Source organism: Mytilus californianus, unplaced genomic scaffold (assembly GCF_021869535.1).
Source record: "Mytilus californianus isolate M0D057914Y unplaced genomic scaffold, xbMytCali1.0.p SCAF_10, whole genome shotgun sequence".
In the NCBI taxonomy this organism is placed as follows: domain Eukaryota; kingdom Metazoa; phylum Mollusca; class Bivalvia; order Mytilida; family Mytilidae; genus Mytilus; species Mytilus californianus.
Window position 1 is genome coordinate 55,206,245 of NW_026262582.1, and position 16,007 is coordinate 55,222,251.

Sequence of the window (16,007 nt, forward strand, 5' to 3'; positions counted from 1 at the left end):
GAGACACGGTTTTGTAGATTGTGAATGGTTGATTAAAGGGATGAAAACAAATTTTTACTACCATTTGACCTGAATGTGCCATTTTCATCCAAGTTGGAAGACCATTTTTTTGGCAATTAATGAGCTATATTTTGAGATTAATCATACCAAAAATAAATTTATCAATAGATTAAGAAAGAGTTATATTTCAGCTTTAAAATGAGTTAAAGATTTTTAAAATCCATTGAGTAGTTTTGGAGAAATTAATCTTTAAAGACTGTTGGTTGGAGTCAGAAAATTCTGACTGTAGTGCTACCTTAAATTGGTTATTTCTGATTTATATATAAAAGCAAATAATAATGATATGGTTTGAATAGGTAAATTAAAATTTTTTAAGTTCTTAGACCACATTCATTCTGTGTCAGAAACCTATGCTGTGTCAAATATTTAATCACAATCCAAATTCAGTGCTGTATCAAGCTTGAATGTTGTGTCCATACTTGCCCCAACTGTTCAGGGTTCGACCTCTGCGGTCGTATCAAGCTGCGCCCAGAGGAGCATTTTATTTATGTTGTGTTTTGTAGACTGCTGTTTTGTTTTGTTTTCATAGCAGGAAAATGCTCCTCTGATTACCACATTCTTATATCATGTACATTGTGTTTCATTTGCATTGATTTGTCCTCTTTGTGTATAATTTATCAAATTTCAGAAATGGGCCTCTTATAATTATGCAGAATGGAAGTGGAACATCATAAGTATTGTCTCACTGTGATATTAAATACTAGATTATAATAAATATGCATTTAATATTGAATTGCAGAAACTATAAATCCTATGATAAATATCCAAACTTAATTAATTAGCATTTACGATTAAATTGAATCTAGAAAATCAAAAGATAAATATAAATGTTGTAAAAAGTCTCATATGTTATACCAGATGTCAAAATGTCAAGTCACATATGTTGGAAAAAAATAGCTTTTTTTTCCTTTTTCCTTCATAATTTCATTTTTAGCTCACCTGACCTGAAAGGTCAAGTGAGCTTTTCTCATCACTTTGCGTCCGTCGTCCGTCGTCCTGCGTCCGTCGTCCGTAAACTTTTACAAAAATCTTCTCCTCTGAAACTACTGGGCCAAATTAAACCAAACTTGGCCACAATCATCATTGGGGTATCTAGTTTAAAAAATGTGTCCGGTGACCCGGCCAACCAACCAAGATGGCCGCCATGGCTAAAAATAGAACATAGGGGTAAAATGTAGATTTTGGCTTATATCTCTGAAACCAAAGCATTTAGAGCAAATCTGACATGGGGTAAAACTGTTTATCAGGTCAAGATCTATCTGCCCTGAAATTTTCAGATGAATCGGACAACCCGTTGTTGGGTTGCTGCCCCTGAATTGGTAATTTTAAGGAAATTTTGCCGTTTTTATACGACCGCAAAAAAATTTTTGTGGTCGTATATTGGTATGACGTTGGCGTCGTCGTCGTCGTCGTCCGGCGTCGTCGTCCGAATACACATTAGTTTTCGCACTCTAACTTTAGTTTAAGTGAATGGATCTCATTGAAATTTTACCATAAGGTTCAATACCACAAAAGGAAGGTGGGGATTGATTTTGGGGGTTATGGTACTAACAGTTAAGGAATTAGGGGCCAAAAGGGGCCAAAAATAAGCATTTTTGTAACTTCCAGACATAACTTGTGTGTAAGTGTATGGATCTCTCTGACATTGTACCACAAGGTTCCATATCACAAAGGGAATGCTGGGATTGATTTTGGGGGTAATTGTCTCCAAATTTTAGGAATTAGGGGCCAAAAAGGGGCAAAAAACAAGCATTTTTCTAGTTTCATGACAATAACTTGTTTGTAAGTGTATGGATCTTTATGAAATTGTACTACAAGGTTCCATATCACAAAGGGAATACTGGGATTGATTTTTGGGGTAATTTCCTCCAAATATTAGGAATTAGGGGCCAAAAAGGGGCAAAAAACAAGCATTTTTCTAGTTTCATGACAATAACTTGTTTGTAAGTGTATGGATCTTTATGAAATTGTACTACAAGGTTCCATATCACAAAGGGAAGGCTGGGATTGATTTTGGGGGTTTTCCCTCAAAATTTTAGTAATTAGGGGCCATAAAAGGGCAAAAAAAACATGCATTTTTCTAGTTTCAGGACAATAACTTGTGTGTAAGTGTATGGATCTTTATGAAATTGTACTGCAAGGTTCCATATCACAAAGGGAAAGCTGGAATTGAGTTTGGGGGTAATTGCCCTAAACGTTTAGGAATTTGGGGCCAAAAAGGGGCCAAAAAACAAGCATTTTTCTAGTTTCCAGACAATAACTTGTGTTCAAGTGTATGAATCTCTCTGAAATTGTACTGTTAGGTACCATACCACAAAGGGAAAGCTGGGATTGAGTTTGGGGGCGATGAATCATAAGGGGGTTCAAAAAATTGGGGGGGGGATTTTTTTTTTCCTTTTTTTTCTTTAACATTTTCCATTTTAAATTGGTTATTTCTGATTTATATATAAAAGCAAATAATAATGATATGGTTTGAATAAGCATACATGTGAACCTCCCGACGGGAGTACAATAATCCCGTTTTCAGGGGTCTCCTCCCCCCCTCCCGTTGAAAAAATCCCGTGTTATGAAATTTTTCATCAATGAAAAATTTCTGCCCAACATAACATCTCAGGCATCTGGTGTAACTGACATTACCTGAAGTTATATTTTACATGTAAATCAATTAACATGCATAATTATATGGCTTCACTTGTCAGCTTGGGTGTCAAACATACTGGTAAGCAACGATTTTTACCTCAGGCTAACTGCCGTTGTGTAACAAAAACTGTGTATTTATTGGGTTACTTCCCTTGATTTATCCTGTTTTAAGTTACTTTCCTTTTAATAATGAAAATTTTTAAAAGAATATAGATAAAATATAAATTGAACAAATAATCATAAAAGGATGGTTATTAAATGATTTTAAATGTCTTAGGACAAATAAAAAAATAATAATTTGAAAATTATTTGAGGATTCTATACTTCCTTTTAAGGCTTAAATTGAAATTTATATAATAACTATGACCCTAACTTTACAGATAGAATGAATTTCTGAGTTTGCAAATAAAAACTATTTGCAAGAGAAAAAAAAAAAAAATAAAAACTGTTTGCAGACAGCTAAACAAATGTTCTGGTTGCAATGATTGTTTTATAGAATATGAAGTAAAAAATTTAAAGAACATACTGGAAAAAAACAATGTTAGATTGAACATGTAGAATATAAAGATGGAGAAACTTTATAAGTACAAGGGTACTATAAACATAATAAATTGGTTGGAAAGTTGAAGAAAACACACTTTAAAAGACCATTTTTACAGCACACGGTTACATTTACAACAAAATTAATGTCGATTAAAAACCTCCTGATCTGAGTCCTAATCTCCTGACCAAAATTTCCCAATCTCCTGATCTGAGTTTCACAGTCCATCACATGTATGAATAGGTAAATTGAAAATTTTTAAGTTCTTAGACCACTTTCATTCTGTGTCAGAAACCTATGCTGTGTCAAATATTTAATTACAATCCAAATTCAGTGCTGTATCAAGCTTGAATGTTGTGTCCATACTTGCCCCAACTGTTCAGGGTTCGACCTCTGCGGTCGTATCAAGCTGCGCCCCAGCGGAGCATTTTATTGGTTATTATCTTGAATATTATTATAGATAGAGATAAACTGTAAACAGCAATAATGTTCAGCAAAGTAAGATCTACAAATAAGTCAACTTGACCAAAATGGTCAGTTGACCCCTTAAGGAGTTATTGCCCTTTATAGTCAATTTTTGACCATTTTTCACAAATTTTTGTAATCTTTTTCAAAAATCTTCTCCTCTGAAACTGCTAAGACAAATTTAACCAAACTTGTCCACAATCATCATTAGGGTATCTAGTTTAAAAAATGTGTTCGATGACACCACCCGTGAACCAAGATGGCCGACATGGCTAAAAAATAGTACATAGGGTAAAATGCAGTTTTTGGCTCATATCTCTGAAACCAAAGCATTTAGAGCAAATCTGTCGAGAATAAAATTGTTCATTAGGTCAAGATCTATCTGCCCTGAAATTTTCAGACCAATCAGGCAACACGTTGTTGGGTTGCTGCCCCTGAATTGGTAATTTTAAGAAAATTTTGCAGCTTTTGGTTATTATCTTGAATATTATTATAGATAGAGATAAACTGTAAACAGCAATAATGTACAGCAAAGTAAGATCTACAAATAAGTCAAAATGACCAAAATTGTCAATTGACCCCTTAAGGAGTTATTGCCCTTTATAGTCATTTTTTTACAATTTTCATAAATTTTGTAAATTTTTGTAAATTTTTACAAAATATTTTCCACTGTAACTACTGGGCCAAGTTCATTATAGATAGAGATAATAGTAAGGAGCAAGAATGTTCAGTAAAGTAAGATCTACAAACACATCACCATCACCAAAACACAATTTTGTCATGAATCCATCTGTGTCCTTTGTTTAATATGCACATAGACCAAGGTGAGCGACACAGGCTCTTTAGAGCCTCTAGTTAATCATAGCTCTGAAGAACTAGTAAAAAATTCGAAAAAGGTAATGTTTGCTATTAAATCCTATACTGGTTCTTTAAATAATATCCCTATTAAAGTAGCATGTAGTTTGTTTAATACTATGGTGGAACCAATTGCTACATATAATTCAGAGGTTACTTTTATGGATACATATATAACATTATATAGAGCTGTCCAGAGGGGAAATGTATCACATAAAGAAATTGACTTTCTTGATTTTACTGATAAAACTTGTTTTGAAAAACTTCATTTATCATTTTGTAAATATATTTTGGGAACACGAAAAAATGCATCAAATTTAGCATTTAGAAAAGAATTAAGTTGCTATCCATTAGAATTAAAAGTAAAGGTCCAAAGTTTACTATATTTAACAAGACTTCTAAATAATTGTATAAATCCCTTATTGTATGAGGCTTTCACTCTATCAAAGAATCTAAACTCAGCAGGATGTTACACATGGTTTATGTATATAAAAAACATTGCAAAGGAAGCAAATGTAGATTTTAAACATATTGAGGAGTGTAAGAATCTAAACCAAATAAAAACACTTTAAACTGAATTAAAAGTTAATTTTTTAAACTCCTTAATCATTATGAAAAATTATATAAACATAAATTTGAGAAAATAGATAATAGCAGTAAACTTCTATTATATAAAACATTAAAACAAAGTAATAAAATAGAAACATATCTGAATTCTAATATATTTGAAAATAGACGTAATATCACTAAATTAAGATTAAGTGATCATAATTTATTAATAGAAAAAGGGAGACACCTAAAGATCCCTATGGAAAACCGGTTGTGTTAGTCCTGCAATACAATTGAGGATGAAAAACATTTTCTTTTGTATTGCAGGAAAAACACTTCCATTAGACCAGTTTTTCCCTCAAAATTTTAGTAATTAGGGGCCATAAAAGGGCAAAAAAAACATGCATTTTTCTAGTTTTAGGACAATAACTTGTGTGTAAGTGTATGGATCTTTATGAAATTGTACTGCAAGGTTCCATATCACAAAGGGAAAGCTGGAATTGAGTTTGGGGGTAATTGCCCTAAACGTTTAGGAATTTGGGGCCAAAAAGGGGCCAAAAAACAAGCATTTTTCTAGTTTCCAGACAATAACTTGTGTTCAAGTGTATGAATCTCTCTGAAATTGTACTGTTAGGTACCATACCACAAAGGGAAAGCTGGGATTGAGTTTGGGGGCGATGAATCATAAGGGGGTTCAAAAAATTGGGGGGGGGGATTTTTTTTTTCCTTTTTTTTCTTTAACATTTTCCATTTTAAATTGGTTATTTCTGATTTATATATAAAAGCAAATAATAATGATATGGTTTGAATAAGCATACATGTGAACCTCCCGACGGGAGTACAATAATCCCATTTTCAGGGGTCTCCTCCCCCCCTCCCGTTGAAAAAATCCCGTGTTATGAAATTTTTCATCAATGAAAAATTTCTGCCCAACATAACATCTCAGGCATCTGGTGTAACTGACATTACCTGAAGTTATATTTTACATGTAAATCAATTAACATGCATAATTATATGGCTTCACTTGTCAGCTTGGGTGTCAAACATACTGGTAAGCAACGATTTTTACCTCAGGCTAACTGCCGTTGTGTAACAAAAACTGTGTATTTATTGGGCTACTTCCCTTGATTTATCCTGTTTTAAGTTACTTTCCTTTTAATAATGAAAATTTTTAAAAGAATATAGATAAAATATAAATTGAACAAATAATCATAAAAGGATGGTTATTAAATTATTTTAAATGTCTTAGGACAAATAAAAAAATAATAATTTGAAAATTATTTGAGGATTCTATACTTCCTTTTAAGGCTTAAATTGAAATTTATATAATAACTATGACCCTAACTTTACAGATAGAATGAATTTCTGAGTTTGCAAATAAAAACTATTTGCAAGAGAAAAAAAAAAAAAATAAAAACTGTTTGCAGACAGCTAAACAAATGTTCTGGTTGCAATGATTGTTTTATAGAATATGAAGTAAAAAATTTAAAGAACATACTGGAAAAAAACAATGTTAGATTGAACATGTAGAATATAAAGATGGAGAAACTTTATAAGTACAAGGGTACTATAAACATAATAAATTGGTTGGAAAGTTGAAGAAAACACACTTTAAAAGACCATTTTTACAGCACACGGTTACATTTACAACAAAATTAATGTCGATTAAAAACCTCCTGATCTGAGTCCTAATCTCCTGACCAAAATTTCCCAATCTCCTGATCTGAGTTTCACAGTCCATCACATGTATGAATAGGTAAATTGAAAATTTTTAAGTTCTTAGACCACTTTCATTCTGTGTCAGAAACCTATGCTGTGTCAAATATTTAATTACAATCCAAATTCAGTGCTGTATCAAGCTTGAATGTTGTGTCCATACTTGCCCCAACTGTTCAGGGTTCGACCTCTGCGGTCGTATCAAGCTGCGCCCCAGCGGAGCATTTTATTGGTTATTATCTTGAATATTATTATAGATAGAGATAAACTGTAAACAGCAATAATGTTCAGCAAAGTAAGATCTACAAATAAGTCAACTTGACCAAAATGGTCAGTTGACCCCTTAAGGAGTTATTGCCCTTTATAGTCAATTTTTGACCATTTTTCACAAATTTTTGTAATCTTTTTCAAAAATCTTCTCCTCTGAAACTGCTAAGACAAATTTAACCAAACTTGTCCACAATCATCATTAGGGTATCTAGTTTAAAAAATGTGTTCGATGACACCACCCGTGAACCAAGATGGCCGACATGGCTAAAAAATAGTACATAGGGTAAAATGCAGTTTTTGGCTCATATCTCTGAAACCAAAGCATTTAGAGCAAATCTGTCGAGAATAAAATTGTTCATTAGGTCAAGATCTATCTGCCCTGAAATTTTCAGACCAATCAGGCAACACGTTGTTGGGTTGCTGCCCCTGAATTGGTAATTTTAAGAAAATTTTGCAGCTTTTGGTTATTATCTTGAATATTATTATAGATAGAGATAAACTGTAAACAGCAATAATGTACAGCAAAGTAAGATCTACAAATAAGTCAAAATGACCAAAATTGTCAATTGACCCCTTAAGGAGTTATTGCCCTTTATAGTCATTTTTTTACAATTTTCATAAATTTTGTAAATTTTTGTAAATTTTTACAAAATATTTTCCACTGTAACTACTGGGCCAAGTTCATTATAGATAGAGATAATAGTAAGGAGCAAGAATGTTCAGTAAAGTAAGATCTACAAACACATCACCATCACCAAAACACAATTTTGTCATGAATCCATCTGTGTCCTTTGTTTAATATGCACATAGACCAAGGTGAGCGACACAGGCTCTTTAGAGCCTCTAGTTAATCATAGCTCTGAAGAACTAGTAAAAAATTCGAAAAAGGTAATGTTTGCTATTAAATCCTATACTGGTTCTTTAAATAATATCCCTATTAAAGTAGCATGTAGTTTGTTTAATACTATGGTGGAACCAATTGCTACATATAATTCAGAGGTTACTTTTATGGATACATATATAACATTATATAGAGCTGTCCAGAGGGGAAATGTATCACATAAAGAAATTGACTTTCTTGATTTTACTGATAAAACTTGTTTTGAAAAACTTCATTTATCATTTTGTAAATATATTTTGGGAACACGAAAAAATGCATCAAATTTAGCATTTAGAAAAGAATTAAGTTGCTATCCATTAGAATTAAAAGTAAAGGTCCAAAGTTTACTATATTTAACAAGACTTCTAAATAATTGTATAAATCCCTTATTGTATGAGGCTTTCACTCTATCAAAGAATCTAAACTCAGCAGGATGTTACACATGGTTTATGTATATAAAAAACATTGCAAAGGAAGCAAATGTAGATTTTAAACATATTGAGGAGTGTAAGAATCTAAACCAAATAAAAACACTTTAAACTGAATTAAAAGTTAATTTTTTAAACTCCTTAATCATTATGAAAAATTATATAAACATAAATTTGAGAAAATAGATAATAGCAGTAAACTTCTATTATATAAAACATTAAAACAAAGTAATAAAATAGAAACATATCTGAATTCTAATATATTTGAAAATAGACGTAATATCACTAAATTAAGATTAAGTGATCATAATTTATTAATAGAAAAAGGGAGACACCTAAAGATCCCTACGGAAAACCGGTTGTGTTAGTCCTGCAATACAATTGAGGATGAAAAACATTTTCTTTTGTATTGCAGGAAAAACACTTCCATTAGACCAGTTTTTATTGAAAAATTAACAAAGGCTAAAATTATAGAAAATTTTAATAGCCTCAATGAAAATGAAAAAATGATAAATATTCTTTGCTCATCAACACAAAAACAGGTAGAAAGCATAGGTTCCCTTATAAAAAAAGTCATTGGCACTAAGAATAGGGGACTCATAATTGAATTTTGAACTATTTTCATTAGTTTGTTTAATATGATTATACATGCTTTTTTCTTGTCATTGTGTTAATGTTGTTTTTGTCACAAATCGTATAATAGATATAGGAAGATGTGGTATGAGTGCCAATGAGACAACTCTCCATCCAAGTAACAATTTATAAAAGTAAACCATTAGTTGGTTTATATGGCAATAAAAGTTTGATTTGATTTGATTTGAAAAAAATTAAACCTGTGTTACAAATATAATTTCCATTACATTTGTAAAATATAAATTGTCACTTTATGGCAATACTTTTAGGAGGATTTTTTTACAAATAATAAATCAATTGCCAAAATATTGGTAACATATGCTATAACAAAGAAATAAAAAAAATCATTGCCCCATCTTCATTTGGTTAATTGTTTCAATTTAAATGACATCTACTTTTGTTTCTTAGCATTGTTGACACTGCTTTCAAAGAGAAGAGATTTCATAACTAATATTTTTTTAAATGAATATTTGACATGTCACATATGTTACAAATGTTTATGGTAAAAGAAGGCGTCCAGAATCAATTTTATAATGGTCAAACTATCTTGTGTTGTATTTTTATACGACCGCAAAAATTAAAAATTTTTTGGTCGTATATTGGTATGACGTTGGCGTCGTCGTCGTCCGAAGACACATTGGTTTTCGCACTCTAACTTTAGTTTAAGTGAATGGATCTCCATGAAATTTTACCATAAGGTTCAATACCACGAAAGGAAGGTTGGGATTGATTTTGGGGGTTATGGTACCAGCAGTTTAGGAATTAGGGGCCAAAAAGGGGCCAAAAATAAGCATTTTTGTAACTTCCAGACAATAACTTGTGTGTAAGTGTATGGATCTCTCTGACATTGTACCACAAGGTTCCATATCACAAAGGGAAGGCTGTAATTGATTTTGGGGGTAATTGCCTCAAAATTTTAGGAATTAGGGGCCAAAAAAGGGGCAAAAAACAAGCATTTTTCTAGTTTCATGACAATAACTTGTGTGTAAGTGTTTGGATATTTCTGAAATTGTACTACAAGGTTCCATATCACAAAGGGAAAGCTGGAATTGAGTTTGGGGGTAATTGCCCGAAACGTTTAGGAATTGGGGTCCACAAGGGGCCAAAAATAAGCATTTTTCTAGTTTCCAGACAATAACTTGTGTTCAAGTGTATGGATCTCTCTGAAATTTTACTGCAAGGTACCATACTACAAAGGGAAGGCTGGGATTGAGTTTGGGGGTGATGAATCATAAGGGGGTTCAAAAAATTTGGGGGGGGGGGATTTTTTTTTTTCTTTTTTTTTCTTTTTTTCCTTTTTTTTTTCTTTTAAAATTTTCCATTTTAAGTTGGTTATTTCTGATTTATATTTAAAAGCAAATAATAATGATATGGTAGGAGATACACACCAAACAGGATGTGTAAATTATATATAATAAGTATTGTGCAATAGCAAGAAATTTTCAATTGCACAGTATTGCACAATAGCAAGAAATCTTCAATTGCACAGTATTGCGCAATAGCAAGAAATCTTCTATTGCACAGTATTGCACAATAGCAAGAAATATCCAATAGCACAATATTGCGCAATAGCAAGAAATTGTCAATTGTACAGTATTGCGCAATAGCAAGAAATATTCAATTGCACAGTATTGTGCAAAAGAAGATACTTCGTATAAATTGCTTATTTCTTGATCAATTTCAATGGGGTTTTATTCTTGAATTCTTGGGGTTCTTTAATATGCTGAATCTAACCGTGTATTAAGTTTTTGGATTTGGCCCCGTTTTTAAATTGGTCCACATTGAGGTCCAAAGGGTCTAAAATTTAACTTTGTTTGATTTCATCAAAAATTGAATTATTGGGGTTCTTTGATATTCCGAATCTAACCGTGTATTTAGATTCTTAATTTTTGGTTCCGTTTTCAAATTGGTCTACATTAAGGTCCAAAGGGTCCAAAATTAAACTTAGTTTGTTTTTAACAAAAATTTAATTTTTAGGGTTCTTTGATATGCTGAATCTAAACATGTATTTAGATTTTTGATTATGGGCCCAGTTTTCAAGTTGGTCCAAATCGGGGTCAAAAGGGTCCAAAATTAAACTTTGTTTGATTTCAACAAAAATTGAATATATGGGGTTCTTTGATATGCTCAATCTAACCATGTATTTAGATTTTTGATTTTTGGGCCCCGTTATCAACTTTGTCCACATTGAGGTCAAAAGGGTCCAAAATTAAACTTTGTTTGATTTCATCAAAAATTGAATTCTTGGGGTTCTTTGATATGCTGAATCTAACCATGTATTTAGATTTTAGATATTGGACCATAATAGGTGAATGTCCAATTTAAAATTTTTAAGTTCTTAGACCACATTCATTCTGTGTCAGAAACCTATGCTGTGTCAAATATTTAATCACAATCCAAATTCAGAGCTGTATCAAGTTTGAATGTTGTGTCCATACTTGCCCCAACTGTTCAGGGTTCGACCTCTGCGGTCGTATCAAGCTGCGCCCTGCGGAGCATTTTATTCTGGATGCTTTGGTATATCCTCTTTCTGAATCAAATTTTTTTTTCAACCTGTGTCACATTCTAAAATATAACTATGATGTCCCATTTTATGTCATGGCTTAATGGACAGACCCATGTATAATCCATCAAAATCACATGCACTTATTACAATTGGAGACCATAAAACTACAGATCATAAAGAAATTGCTTATACATTTAATTTTTTTTGTACATTCAATAATTATTTTACCTCATGTGTTGAAAAATGATCAGCATGACAATATCTTTTTGTGGGAGTAATTGCCCTTTAATGGCGATTTTTTACCAATTTTTTTCGTTTTTGCCTATAATCTTGAAAACTATAAAAGATACATTTAAATAGCAAAAATGATCAGCAAGACATGATCTGCAAATAAGTTAACATGGCCCTTGTTGGCTCCTTTATTGGAGTAATTGCCTAGCCTTTTTCAGCTGATTTTTATACGACCGCATTTTTTGCGGTCGTATATTGCTATCACGTCGTCGTACAAAGACATTTGGTTTCTGGACAATAACTTTAGTTTAAGTGTATGGATCTCTATGAAATTTAACCAAAAGGTTCAATACCACAAAAGGAAGGTTGGGATTGTTTTTGGGGGTGATGGTCCCAACCGTTTAGGAATTAGGGGCCAAAAAGGGGCCCAAAAACAAGCATTTTTCTAGTTTCAGGACAATAACTTGTGTATAAGTATTTTGATTGCTCTGAAATTGTACCACAAGGTTCAATACCACAAGTAGAAGGTTGGGATTCATTTTGGGGGTAATTGCCCAAACTGTTCAGGAATTTTTTTTTCCTCAAGATTAAAGAAATTGTCAATTTTCCAAAAAAAATTGGGGGTTACAATTTATTTTGCTAATTCTTTGTATATAGTCTGAAAACAGATTTACTTAGTATTGCGCAACAGCACAGTGTATTGCACAACAGCAAGAAATCTTCAATTGAATATAAATTCAAATCATATAACCAATTTCAAGTTCTTTGACTACATTTATTCTGTGTCAGAAACCTATAATATGTCAAATATTTAATTACAATCCAAATTCACACCTGTATCAAGCTTGAATATTGTGTCCATTTTTACCCCAACTGTTCAGGGTTGGACCTCTGCGGTCATTTCCAGCTGCGCTCGGCGAAGCAGTTTATTATAGTTTGTTCTTATGTTGTACTGTTTACACCACTGTCCCAGGTTAGGGGGAGGGTTGGGCGCCCACTAACATGTTTAATCCCGCAACATTCTGTATGTGCCTGTCCCAAGTCAGGAGCCTGTAATTCGGTGGTTGTTGTTTGTTGCTGTGTTACATATTTGTTTTTCGTTCATTATTTTGTGCCTAAATTAGGCCATTAGTTTTCTCGTTTGAATTGTTTTACATTTGTCATTTCGGGGCCTTTTATAGCTGACCATGCAGTATGGGCTTTGCTCATTGTTGAAGGCCATACGGTGACCTATAGTTGTTAATTTCTGTGTCATTTGATCTCTTGTGGAGAGTTGTCTCATTGGCAATCATACCACATCTTCTTTTTTATATTCTAATGATGATTTTTACCATTTTTTTTGCATTTTTTGCCTATTTTCTTAAAATTTGTAACGGATATTTAGAAACTAAAAAAATCAAACATGATCAGCAGATTTTGTGCATAATATGTACATATGCATAATATATTTTTGGGAGAAACAAAAAAATTACAAATTTCGAGGAACACCCTTTTTCGCTAAGTTTTCAATGAAAACTGATATATTGGTATAATTTGATAATATGAATTTATTCCTGGTGTCAAAAATTGATTTCTATAGGAGGAGGGATTTGTGATAAAAACTTAGTTTTTGTTAAAAAAATCATAAATTTTAAGAAACATCTTTTTTTGCTAGAATTTCAATGATAATTGAAAAGTAGACCTGTATAACTTGCTATTCCAAATTGATTCAGGTGTCAAATTTGTAGTAAAAACTTAGTTTTTGTTAAAAAAATCACAAATTTTGAGAAACATCTTTTTGTGCTAGGATTTTAACAAAAATTAAGATAGAAGTATAATACCTGTTCCAATTGATCCTTAAAAATTATCCGTCTACCACCAATTTTGATATGGCTGCCATAATACATTATAAAAAAACCTAAATGGCTTGGATTTTATTGAAACTTCCTATTTACTAAGAAAAGTTATCCTAAAAAAAATTCTGCTGTCAAAATTTATGAAAATTGAAACCGTATGAATTGTATTGCTTTGTTTTTATTAGAATTACTTATTTGTTTCTGTGCCTCACACAAAAATGTGCCAGCAGGGCCCTTCTTGACATTGTCAGTTTCCTAGTTTAATTAAGATAGTTATTGATACATTTATTTTGTCATAACCTTTTACAGTATAAAGATTTCTAAGATTTGTAGCAAAAGAGTTTGTCAAAATTCCTTTTATTTCCAGGTTAGGTAAGATAAAGGAATGGATTGATGCCAATGATCCTGGAGCTATAGTCATTTTGATGAGCTGTGCTATTGAGTTACATTTATTTGACATGGAACCAGCTGAAAAAGAAGCTTATTTTAAGGAGAAAAATACAACAAGGTAACAAAATGATATGAAGTTTTACTCATTGAAACAAAAAGTATTCATTTTCACTTATTTAATTTTAACTAATTACAGCTTAAGATTTTATAAACTGTGCAAAAAAGGCCAAACAATTATATATTCATTGTTTGGGATCTTAATTTTCAAGCTTCCACAAAAAAACCAATATGTATGTCTTACTAACTGTCTGTCAGAAACAAACTATTTCCAGATAATAGCTTAAATTGCATTGGAGTAGCACTTTCTAAGATTGCAAAATTACTATCTTACTGTTATATGAATGTAAAAAATGAATTTGCTCTGTGTCTTCAAATACTATTACAGAGATATGCACCTATGAATTGTAACGAAGGTCGTGGTTCTCTCTGGCACTCCTGCTTCTTCCACCAATAAAAACTGACCGCCACAATAGAGCCAATAAAACAATCTATAATTCTAAGAAATGTAAAAACAGTTTCCAAAATGATAACTTCAGTACACTTTGGAGTAGGCCATAACAAACCTACCAATCATGAAGGTCAAGTCCATTTTCTACTGCTTCAGTAATTCTTTTTATAGTCCTTGAATTTTCTCAAAGTATTTAAAAAAAAAAGCTTAAAGGATGAAAAATTTGGTTTAAAAGTAAAACTTTACAACTTTTGCAAAATTATGACTATTCATGAAATGCAGACTGAATGTAGTTTTCCCTGTTGCTGCAAGTATTGTTTAGGTTCCTTGAATTGTCTCAAAACCATAAAAATGATTTATGGATGATACCTTTTTATGAATAAAATGAAATGTTAGGTATACATCCATTGGACAGCAATCTAACTTTTCAGAAAATCTATAGTACTTAGATAAGCATCATATGTTAGGAAGTGTTTGGTTCACAGTTTAGTGAAGCAAAGATGTAGATCATTATTTGGTGTTTGGATCATAAATAGCTTTGATTACTGAATGTATTATGATAGGTTGTCAAGTAGCATAATCTTTATAAACACCAGAGGTCGTCTGAATTGTATGCAGGTAAATTCCTCAAAACTTTGTTAGCACCTTATTGTATAAGGTAGTTTCAGTGCATTTTTTCAATGTTAAATTCCATATCATATTTATGAAGAAGCTATATTGGAGTTATGTTACTAGCTTTATGAACATATGTATGAGCTTTATGACAATCCCTACCAAACTCTGTGAAGCTAATAAATCACAGTTGAAGTGGAGGTATTCTAAGTACTTTGAAGGTATCACTTTGCTGTAAGATTAAAAGATTCATGATTTAATTTACCTATGCAAAGTACATGTTGCTGGAATAAGCTTCACCAGGTACACTTGACTAATTTTGAGACAATAAAAACAAAAGGTTGGAAAAAAAAACATCCAATTCCGTTGAAGGTCAGAGATGAAATAAAAAAACCTGGCATACATCTATCTGTTCAAGCTGGGCCTGAACACAGCCAATGTAAAGAAGGGTCTGAAATATAAGGAACTGATAATTAACTAATCTTTAGGAATGTGTATTGCAAACTTATAAACAACATTTATATGGTAACCTTAGTGTATTGGCTATCTTTAAATTTCAAAATACTTTGGATTAATTCAAATTTTTCTTTACTAGCAAGTATGATTAGCTATCGTAATACAAAAATGCCAGCCTGAAATGAACTTTAGGCAAGTGCCAAAAGAGGATGTATGTTATTGTGAAAATTGCATTACAATCAAACATTTTTGAGAATTACATAGTTAAGGCACCAAACTTAAAAAGATGTCTAAACCCTGGGCTAATAATGTCTCCCCTTGAAAAAAGGGGGAAAAAATGTTTTTATGTTGATGTTTTATAGCCCATATATAACTGAATATATATTGCTCATTATCCTATATACTGTTGATATTGCTTACTTATATTTATAC

The 16,007-nt window shown here is 31.9% G+C and overlaps 1 protein-coding gene and 2 long non-coding RNA genes across 6 annotated transcripts in view; 2 read left to right on the forward strand and 1 right to left on the reverse strand.

The window, feature by feature from the left end:
• LOC127718952 (uncharacterized) overlaps positions 1 to 16,007 on the reverse strand; it is a 126,651-nt gene that overhangs the window by 39,754 nt on the left and 70,890 nt on the right. Inside the window, exon 1 of one of the 4 annotated variants that reach the window (XR_007990059.1) lies at positions 505 to 543. The exons of the other annotated variants lie outside the window; for them this stretch is intronic. This is a non-coding gene — a long non-coding RNA (uncharacterized LOC127718952). Of the gene's footprint in view, positions 1 to 504; positions 544 to 16,007 lie in introns of those variants that run through there. 4 annotated transcript variants of the gene reach the window in all.
• Positions 1 to 16,007, forward strand: part of LOC127718932 (uncharacterized) — a 91,890-nt gene that overhangs the window by 6,167 nt on the left and 69,716 nt on the right. The gene's annotated exons all lie outside the window — the stretch shown is intronic.
• LOC127718922 (obg-like ATPase 1) overlaps positions 13,948 to 16,007 on the forward strand; it is a 41,666-nt gene continuing 39,606 nt past the window's right edge. Inside the window, exon 1 of the mRNA XM_052225022.1 lies at positions 13,948 to 14,117. Within this exon, the coding sequence (XP_052080982.1) occupies positions 14,035 to 14,117 (83 nt within the window). The 5' untranslated portion in view covers positions 13,948 to 14,034. The remainder of the gene's footprint in view (positions 14,118 to 16,007) is intronic.